The sequence below is a fragment of the Gorilla gorilla genome, chromosome 5, assembly GCF_029281585.2.
Source record: "Gorilla gorilla gorilla isolate KB3781 chromosome 5, NHGRI_mGorGor1-v2.1_pri, whole genome shotgun sequence".
NCBI lineage: Eukaryota > Metazoa > Chordata > Mammalia > Primates > Hominidae > Gorilla > Gorilla gorilla.
Window position 1 is genome coordinate 58,638,489 of NC_073229.2, and position 10,678 is coordinate 58,649,166.

The 10,678-nt window shown below is 44.1% G+C and overlaps 1 protein-coding gene across 2 annotated transcripts; it reads right to left on the reverse strand.

Annotated features, from left to right (window-relative positions):
* Positions 1–240: 240 nt before the first annotated feature.
* On the reverse strand, positions 241–9,841 carry LOC129534528 (uncharacterized). Of its 2 annotated transcripts, none has more exons than XM_055391908.2 (2): positions 3,801–9,841; positions 241–1,231 (listed from the first exon to the last, which is right to left on the reverse strand). In XM_055391908.2, exon 1 carries the CDS (start codon positions 8,451–8,453, stop codon positions 7,320–7,322), a length of 1,134 nt encoding a protein of 377 aa, XP_055247883.1. In that variant the 5' UTR covers positions 8,454–9,841; the 3' UTR covers positions 241–1,231; positions 3,801–7,319. The 2 variants fall into 2 exon arrangements, with proteins under 2 accessions (XP_055247883.1, XP_055247881.1); XM_055391906.2 differs by having other exon boundaries at positions 2,284–9,841.
* Between the last annotated feature and the right edge of the window lie 837 nt (positions 9,842–10,678).

The following is a 10,678-nucleotide window of genomic DNA, read 5'->3' on the forward strand; positions in this document are numbered from 1 at the left end:
ACTAGAACCCAGGCCTCCTGGATCCACTTTTCTTCCCCATCCCTGCAGCCTCCATCCCAGGGAGTCTGGAGTCTTTTCCAGTGTACTGTGTGACCTCAGGGCCTCCTGCAGAGCCCTGTACACTGTTGCCTTCTCAAATGCCCTCCTGCCCCTATCATTTCTTCCTCATGAGTCACTACCATATTATAAGTTACAAATATTGGGGCCCATTTGGATATGTTTGTTTGGATAGGTCACATATTTAAGTTTTTATTAGGAAATGCAAAAAAATGCAACAAATACTATTGATATAGTTTGGATGTTGTCCTCTCTACGTCTCATGTTAAATTGTAATCCCCAGTGTTGGAGGTGGGGCCTGGTGGGAGGTGATTGTATCATGGAGGTGGATTTCTCAAGAATGGTTTAGCGCCATCCTCTTCATGCTATCCTCGCAATAGTGAGTGAGTTATTGCAAGATCTGGCTGTTTAAGAGTGTGTGGCATCTTCCCCTTCAGACTCTTTTTTTTAATTTTTTTTATTTCCATACGTTATTGGGGAGCAGATGGTATTTGGTTACATGAGTAAGTTCTTTGGTGGTGACTTGTGAGATTTTGGTGCACCCATCACCCAAACAGTATATACTGCACCCAATTTGTAGTCTTTTATCCCTCACCCCCTTCCCACCTTTCCCCTGAGTCCCCAAAGTCTATTGTGTCATTCCTATACCTTTGCATCCTCATAGGAGTGAAAACATGTGATGTTTGGTTTTCCATCCCTGAGTTACTTCACTTAGAATAATAGTCTCCAGTCTCATCCAGGTCACTGTAAATGCCATTAATTCATTCCATTTATGGCTGAGTAGTATTCTATCATATATACACCACAGTTTCTTTATCCACTTGTTAATCGGTGGGCATCTGGGTTGGTTCCACGTTTTTGCAATTGCAAATTGCACTGCTATAAACATTCATGTGCAAGTATCTTTTTCATATAATGACTTCTTTTCCTCTGGGTAGATGCCCAGTAGTGGGATTGCTGGATCAAATGGTAATTCTACTTTTCTCCACACTGTTTTCCATAGTGGTTGTACTAGTTTGCATTCACACCAGCAGTGTAGAAGTCCCCTCAGACTCTTGTTCCTGCTCTTACGATGTGAGATGCCAGCTCCCTCTTCACCTTCCACCATGATTGGAAGCTTCCTGAGGGCTCACCAGAAGCTGAGCAGATGCTGGTGCCATGCCTCCTGTATAGCCTGCAGAACCATGAGCCAAATAAATCTCTTTTCTTTATGAATTACCCAGTCTCTGATATTTCTTTATAGCAATGCAAGAACAGCCTAACTAACTTAGACTTCAAGTTAAGAAATGAAACTAACTTGGACTCCAACTTAAGAAATAAAATATTATAAACACAGTCAAAGCCCCTGTGTGCACCTCCCTAATCATACTCCCCTCTCTCTCCCTCTCCTTTAGACCTAACTAGAGACATTGAATTGAGTATTTGTCATCCAAAGCATTTCTTTATACTTCATACATTATTCTTTACACAGGCAGGCCTCACTCTGCAAGGCCATAAAAATGACCACACAAGCTGAAACTGTGCAAAATCGTCTTAAAAATCTATGAGAAAAAGTTACAATTATCTTGTGATCTTTAACAATTCTTGTCAAAAACATTAAAACTCTCACTGTAGGCTATAAATAGTATATGGAAATTTTTAAAAAAATAGTAAAATCAGCATTTAAAATATTAATTTTATCCAAATTATTTAATTTAAAACTTTAGAAACATTGAGAATTAAGGTGTTTTATTTCTTCATAAAAAACTTTCAAGAATGGTTTGAACAGTGTTCACCTTCTTCTCATCACATAACTTACAATACAGAGCAAACATCTTTTCTATACTTGGCAAATCATCATACTCTTAAGTTTGTATCAACTTCTAGCATTTTATCCTTTGAATGTTCAGTGTTGCACAGCGTCTCTGAGAGTTCCCTTAATGTGAAACTTTTGCCAGCATCACTTCCTCTGGAACATCCCCATCGTTTTCATCACAACCACTTTCTTCATAATGTCACTAAGTTGTCCTTCACTAAGTTCCTCTGGCTGCATATCTAGAGTCCCTCTCCTAGTGGTGGTGTCCATATTCCCACCACCAGCTTTTCCTTCTATAGCTCCATTGACATAGTATTTGAATTCCATTTGCAGCATTATCACTTTTTGTTTCTTTTCTATGCTTTCATCTTTCAAGGTCAACTTCCTCTTTAGATTATCTATTTTTGCAAAGCATAACATAGGTTTATTACCCAGAGACATAGAAGCAACATATCTGCACACTTTGCTGCCTGTGTGTAAACTGGATAGCAGATGCTCGTGACCAGTCACCTGATAGACCATGAAAGAAGAAATCAGGATGCACATCTGTTATTCATGGAGAGATGTGTGGAATGAAGAATTGGCATCAAAATTTGTACTTTGTGCAACCACACACAGTCAATACTCTATCATAATTCAAATTTTAACCGTGTTGTTGGGGACTGGTTCAACTAAACCACAACAGAACTTTGTACATGGGAACTGGGAAGAGCAAGGACTGTGTGCACTTTGTACAACACATGCTTGTCCATCAAAGCAATATGTGAAAATATTTTTTATGCTTTTAAGTTTCATATAAATGCTCATCATACTGCACGAATATTTCTTCATCTTCCAATACTATTTTTTCTCCCATATGTTTGCATATCCATGTGGATATCCCCTGGATGAGGCCAGGAGCTCACTGAAGTCAGAGCCATGACCCTCCCATCAGCTGAGGAGCTCCCTAAGGGCCAGGTCTAATCTCTCCTTTACCTGAGTTCACTTGGAACCCCCCAAAAGGCACTGTCCATGGAGCTGCTGAGAGAAGGGTGAATGTGACTAACTGCAAAAAGTTTGGATTAGGATCACACCTCACTTGCTGGAGAAACCATACTGGGACCACCTAAAAGATCCATATTTGCAGAGGTCCTATCCACAAAGGCATCTTGCAGCATTCCAGCAAGCCCTCGGGGCTGCAGCTGTATGCTTTTCCTGTCTCCATCATGTCTCCACTGTTCATTGCCCTTTAAAGTTAAATTGGCTTTAATAGCATCCAATTTTCTTAAGTACTAGAGAGACAGACAGGTTAAAAAGGGAGTGTTATTACCACCTCCTTTTCCTTCTGGATTCCCAAATGGACATTAAAAAGTCACTTCATCTGACACTTGGCCCCTGGCCCCAGGAGAGGTAACCAGGGAAATAGTATTGGGCCCAGAGCTGGCTGTTAAAACGATAAGCTTCCCATTTTGCCTTTCTTATGAGTGCTAGGACAAAACCCCATTGCCCACTGCTGGGTGTCTGTGGATGTATATTTGTGTGTGTGTGTGTGTGTGTGTGTGTGTGAATGCATTTGTGATGCAAGTGAGCCTACATTTAAACGTGCTTATATGTGGAGGTTTCACGATTAGGGGACTGTGTTGTACAGGTGTATGTATTTTTTCATATCTGTATCCTCAGTGTTTGGAACATGGAGGTGCAAAGTAAATATTTGCTTAACAAATGTTACCAATCAATAGACAGTGAGGCTGCACAGTGTGTGCATGCCCCTTCCATTTCATAGCACATCCCTTCCTTGTTCCTACTTTTCCATGAGGAGAAGCCAGCTGGAGCCCATACTGTACCACTGTATCAGTGCGTGGTAAGCAGGGAATGTTTGGAGACTATGTTCTTATTGTCTCTGTGGTGTGTGTGTGTGTGTGTGTGTGTGTGTGATATGAATGCGTGTTCATGAGTAAGCCCAACCTACCTTCAGAAACAGCCTCAGGCTGGGATCCTTGTGCCGCCCTTCTTATCCCTGCACCTCAGGTGTGGCAGTTTTCACGCATGTCCACGTGAAGAGACCACCAAACAGGCTTTGTATGAGCCATAAAGCTTTTTAATCACCTGGGTGCAGGCGGGCTGAGTCCAAAAAGAGAATCAGCAAAGGGAGAGAGGGGTGGGACTGTTTTATAGGATTTGGGTGGGTGGTGGAAAATTACAGTCAAAGGGGGTTGTTCTCTTGCGGGCAGGGGCAGGGATCACAAGGTGCTCAGTGGGGGAGCTTCTGAGCCAGAAGAAGGAATTTCACAAGGTTAGTTGCTCAGTTAAGGTGGGGCAGGAACAAATCACAATGGTGGAATGTCATCAGTTAAGGCAGGAACCGGCCATTTTCACTTCTTTTGTGATTCTTCACTTGCTTCAGACCATCTGGACATATACATGCAGGTCGCAGGGGATACGATGGCTTAGCTTGGGCTCAGAGGCCTGACATTCCTGCCTTCTTATATTAATAAGAAAAATAACATAAAATTGTATTGAAGTGTTGGGGCAGTGAAAATTTTTTGGGGGGTGGCATGGAGAGATAATGGGCGATGTTTCTCAGGGCTGCTTCAAGTGGGGGGTGGGAACCTTGAGTGGGAGAGATTAAGTTGAAGGAAGATTTTGTGGTAAAGGGTGATATTGTGGGGTTGTTCGAAGGAGCATTTGTCATATGGAATGATTGGTGATGGCCTGGATATGGTTTTGGATGAATTGAGAAACTAAGCGGAAGACACAAGGTCCAAATTAGAGAAGGAGAAAAACAGGTATTAAAGGACTAAGAATTGGGAGGACCCAGGACATCCAATTAGAGAGTGCCCAAGGGGGTTCAGCATAATTACTTGCTTGGTTGGAGAGTTTTTGGGCTCTATCCTTGAGTTTTTTTATGTTGTCATACACCAGGCCAGATTGATTTAGGTAAAAACAACACTCTTCATTTAAAAATATACAGAGTCCTTTTTTTTCAGCAGTAAGTCAAGGCCTCGGCGGTTTTGGAGGACAACTGCAGCTAAAGAGTCAACTTGGGCCTGGAGGACTGATAAAGTTTGTGATATGTCTGTGATGCTAGCAGAGAAGTCATTAGAGAGGCTACGGAAGGTCATGACAGAGGTTGAAACACCTGCTGTTCCAGTACCAAGAGCAATAGTGGAGGCAGAAAGTCCTAAACCAACAAGCAAGGAAATTAGTGGAATAACTCTTTTTTGTTGTGTCATGAGGGGAACAGGGAGCTCTTCAGTCCCATTTGCAAATTGAATTTTGGGAGTAAGGAAAATAGTGAGCATGTGCCTGTCCAATTAGCAAGTAGACACATGTAGGTAGAGGATCCACAGAGGAAGAAAAGACCTTGTGCGAGGCAAAACTGGAAATGCAAAGTAAAAAGATGAGAAGGAGTGCTGAAAGAGGTGTCTTGTACCTGGACTCCTAGGGATCCAGCTAGGGCGGCAGCCATCAGAGGTTGTAATGGGGACTTATGGGGTAACTGCATAGAGGGGAAGGTTCGATTTTCATGGTGTATGAGAAAACGTTGAGTGTCTACAAGCAACCTTTCGCTGTTATTTATGGGGCTGGGTATAAGTAAACAAGAACAGGGCCTGGGAGGAGAGTCTGACAAGCAAGGGGAAGGTAGCCAAGGATGGAGTGAAATACAGGGTAAGTGTCTTCCTAAGTAATAATTACTGCTAATGTTTTTAAGTTTGCCAGTATTGATAGAGGGCTTATCTGTAATACGGAGCTGGAAGGCCCCAGTTGTTTCAGTGATGTGTGTAGTTGCGTTTTGGAGATGAAGAGTGAAGAAACATTGAGAAGGTGAAAGGTTACCCAGAGGAATTCCAGTGGGTCTTTGCTGAGAGATATATAAAGGAGCGGCCACAGGAATAGTTTGTGTTGTGAGGGGTCCAAATATGGGGGGAGTAGAGTTGATATAAGAAGAAAGGTTTTTTAAGTAAGTGCAGAGGAGGGCAGCAGCTTGCTGATGTGAAATGTCTGGGGAGGTCTTGCTGGACCTGCCTAGAAAGTAAAGAAGTTCTTCAGAAGGGTAAAGGTGAGGGCTGTTAAAGGAAGTTCGGAGGTGTAGGGATACAGGAGATGTTGCCCAGTCTGTATGTAAGGCGGGGACAGCTGTGTAGGTGCAGGAAGAAAGGGAAATGCAAAGCCAGCAATTGTTCACTAAGGAGGGATTAGAAATGGCTAGGAGAGAGTAAGGTTGATAGTGTTGTGGAGATAGCTGGGGAGAGGTTGAGGGTGGCATAAGAATGGAAATGAGAATAAAAGTGAGTATAAAAGTAAAGAATAGAACTTCATCAGGGTGAAAGTATTGGAGGGTGCCCTGCCAGCAAAGATCATCTATCCACTCTAAGAGGGAGTTAAGAGTGGTAGTTTGGGGATAGCACTAGGAGATATCAGCTGTGATGGCTTGGAGAAACAGCATAAACCAGCAGTGTAAACAAGAGTAGGGCATTTATGAGCAGTTGAGAACAGTGAATAGGAGTATGACTAGACAGAAGATAGTAGGGATGACTAATTTTTGGGGCTCAGTCCAAGTAGTGGGGGTGACTGCATAAAGCCCTGTTGCAAAAAGTAGGGTAAGGATGAATAGACTTAATAGAATGAAGGGATGTATTAGGCTCATAAGGGTTATTACTGTTCTTCAGAAATGCGAGTGAGTTTAAGGGAAGTAGGGGAGAGTACTTGCGACTTCCAGGAGGAAGAGGAGAAATCAGGCTGGCTGGCTGACAGACACAGCTTTATTCTGGAATGGTGAACCCAATGGGGAGGGTCCTGCAGGCAGACTGCAGTTGGGGTACTATAGATGATTAAGTAGGGTCCAGTCCATTGCGGTTGTAGAGTTTGAGGGGTCAGATTCTTAACAAGAACTGATCGTCCAGCTAGGGTGTCTTCATATGGCTGGGGATCTGGAGTAGGCAAGAGAAGATTAGCAGCCTGGCAAATTTCCTGTCTAGCCTGCTGGAGGACTGGAAGATAGTCACCTAGAGGGCTGGTGTCTGGAATGAGGTTGGGGCCAAGCAAGAAAGTGCATCCATATAAAAGTTCAAATGAACTGTACGCTGTAGCATCTCAAGGGCAGGCTCTAATTCTGAGAAGGGAAAGAGGTAAAAGTACTGTCCAGTCCTTTTTAAGTTGGAGGCTGAGCTTGGTGAGGTGTGTCTTTAAAAGACCACTAGTCTGTTCTACCTTTCCTGAAGAATGAGGATGGTAAGGGGTATGAAGGTTCCACTGAATACCAAAAGCCTGAGAAACTGCTTGGGTGATTTGACTTGTAAAGGCTGGTCCGTTATCAGAGTGTATAGAAGTGGGAAGGCCAAACCAAGGAATTATCTCTGACAGAAGGGAAGAAATGGCTGCGGTGGCCTTCTCAGACCCTGTGGGAAAGGCCTCTACCCATCCAGTGAAATTGTCTACCCAGACCAAGAAGTATTTTAGTTTCCTGACTTGGGGCACGTGAGTAAAGTCAATTTGCCAGTCCTGGGCAGGGGCAAATCCCCGAGCTTGATGTGTAGGGAAGGGAGGGGGCCTGAAAAATCCCTGAGGGGTAGTAGAATAGCAGATGGAACAGAGAAGTGATTTTCTTGAGGATAGATTTCCACAATGGAAATGAAATGAGAGGTTCTAAGAGACGGGCTAGTGGCTTATAACCTACATGGAAGAGGTTGTGAAATGACAACAGAATAGAATGGATCTGTAAGGCTGGAAGGAGATATATTCCTTGGTCTAAGAACCATTTGCCTTGTGTGGGAAGAGATTGATAGGTGGAAATTTCAGTGGGGGAGTAGGTGGGAGTGACCAATGAGAAGAAGAAAAACTGGCCATGAGGGACAGAAGTTGGAATGCTAGCTGCTTCTTTAGCTACCTCATAAGCATAAGCGTTGCCTAGAACAATGGGATCTGACACCTTTTGATGGCCCTTGCAGTGAATGACTCCAGCTTCCTTTGGAAGTGAAGCAGCCTTGAGAAGTGTTTTTATTAAGGAGGCATTGATGATAGAGGACCCTTGCATAGTGAGGAAACCTCTTTGTGCCCATATAACAGCATGGTGATGGAGGATATGGAAGGCATATTTAGAGTTAGTATAAATATTGACACGTAGTCCCTTTGCAAGAGTGAGGGCTTGAGTTAAGGCAATGAGTTTGGCTTGCTGAGAGGTAGTGGAGGGGGGCAGAGTGGTAGCCTCAATGATAGATGTGGAAGATACTATAGCATAGCCTGCCTTAGCTGGTGAGTGGTGATTAGGCCTGGTGGAACTGCCATCAATAAACCAAGTGTGATCAGGGTGAGGAACAGGAAAGAAGGAAATATGGGGAAATAGGGTGAATGTCAGGTGGATCAGAGGGATACAGTCATGGGGGTCAGGTGTGGTATCCGGAATAATATGAGAGGCCGGATTGAAGTCCAGGCCAGGAACAATGGTAATTGTGGGAGACTCAACAAAGAGTGAGTATAGCTGAAGGAGCCAGGGGGCAAAAAGTTTATGCATCAGGTGTGGGGAAGAAAATAGATTTTGGAAGTTATGAGAGCTGTAGAGAGTGAGTTGAGCATAGTTTGTGATTTTGAGGGCCCCTAAAAGTAATAGGGTGGCAGCAGCCATTGCACGGACACATGATGGCTAGCCTAAAACAGTAAGGTCAAGTTGTTTGGACAAAAAGGCTACAGGGCACGGTCCCAATCCTTGTGTAAGAATTCCTATTGCACAGCCCTGCACTTCGGCTGTGTGTAATGAAAATGAGTGGGGAAAGGATTTAGGATCTATGGGGTCAGCTAGGTTTCCTTTTGTGAGTTTATATAATGGTTTTTTTAGGATAACAAAACCAGGTATCCAAAGGCAAAAGTATCCAACCATGCCTAGGAAGGAAAGGAGCTGTTGTTTTGTAGAAGGGATTGGGGTTTGAGAGATCAGTCAGACACAGTCGGCAGGGATAGCACATGTGTTTTCATGAAGAATTATGCCGACGTAGATAACAGATGGAGAAGAAATTTGAGCTTTGGAAGGGGATGATACCCAATATCCTTTGGAGAATAAATGTTGAAGGAGCAGGAGAGTGTCTTGTTGAGAAGATTCAAAGGAGGGGCTACAAAGTAGAAGGTCATCAATATATTGAATAAGGTGAGAAGCAGAGGGGTGGAAAGAAAGTAAATCATGAGAAAGAGCTTGGCTGAAGTAATGAGGGCTGTCCCTGAAGCCTTGCAGCAGTACGGACCAGGTAAGCTGCTGGGAGTGATGGGTGTCAGGGTCAGTCCAGGTAAAAGCAAAGAGAGGCTGGGACAAGGGGTGCAGGGGAATAGTGAAAAAAGCATCTTTAAGATCAAGAACAGAATAGTGAGTTGTGGAGGAAGGTATTGAGGACAAAAGAGTGTACAGATTGGGCACTACAGGGTGGATAGGCAAAACAATTTGGTTGATAAGGTGCAGATCCTGAACTAACCTGTAAGACTTGTCCAGTTTTTGGACAGGTAAAATGGGGGAATTGTAAAGAGGGTTTATAGGTTTTAGAAGCCTATGCTGTAGCAGGCAAGTGGTAACAGGCTTTAATCCCTTTAAAGCCTGTTGTGAGATGGGATACTGGCGTTAAGCAGGGTAAGACTGATTAGGTTTTAATGGGATAGTAATGGGCGTGTGATCAGTTGCCAGGGAGGGAGTAGAGGTGTCCCATATTTGCACGTTAAGGTTGGGGGATATGAGAGGAAGACGCAAAGGAGGCCTTGGGTTGGAAGAAGGGTGGCAATGAGATGTGGCTATAGTCCAGGAATAGTCAGGGAAGCAGATAATTTGGTTAAAATGTCTCGGCCTAATAAGGGAACTGGCAGGTGGGGATAACTAAAAAAGAGTGCATAAAAGAATGTTGTCCAAGTTGGCACCAGATCTGGGGAGTTTTAAGGGGTTTTAAAGTTTGGCAGTCAATACCCACAACAGTTATGGGGGCAAGGGAAACAGGCCCCTGAAAAGAAGGTAATGTGGAGTGGGTAGCCCCTATATTGATTAAACAGGGGATGGACTTACCCTCCACTGTGAGAGTTACCCGAAGCTCGGCATCCATGATGGTCCAGGGGGCTTCCAAGGTGATCAGGCAGCATCAGTCTTCAACCACTAAGCAGAGCAGATCTGGGAAGGAGTCAGTCAGAGAGCCTTGGGCTAGAGCTTTAGGGGCTCTAGAAGTGGCTGCCGGGAGAGCTGGGCAGTCTGATTTCCAGTGGGTCCCTGCACAGATGGGACACGGCTTGGGAGGAATTCCGGGCTGCAGGCATTCCTTGGCCCAGTGGCCAGATTTCTGGCACTTGAAGCAAGATCCTGCTGGAGGAAGTCCCGTAGGAATGCTTGACTGCTGCGGCTTAGGCGTGTGCAGCTTAGGCATTTTGAAATTCCTGTGTGCTGGAGGTGTGGCTGGGTTTTGTCTCACAGCAGAGGCAAGTAATTGTAACTCAGAAATGCGTTGCTGTCTGGCTGCCTCCTCTCTCTTATTGTACACCTTGAAGGCGAGGTTGATGAATTCCTGTTGTGGGGTTTGAGGGCTGGTTTCTAATTTTTGAAGCTTTTTTATAATGTCAGGAGCTGACTGGGTGATAAAACGCATATTTAGAATGAGACAGCCTTTTGACCCTTCAGGGTCTGTGTCTGTAAAGCGTCTCAGGGTTGCTGCCAAATGAGCCATGAACTGGTCTGGGTTTTCTTCTTTACCTTGAGTAGTTTCTTTAAGCTTATCATAATTAACAGCTTTGTAAGCTGTCTTTTAAGCCCTTCAACTAGGCAGGAAATCATGTAATCTCACCTAGCTGTACCTGGGGAATCTGCCTGATAGTTCCATTGGGGATCCTCTC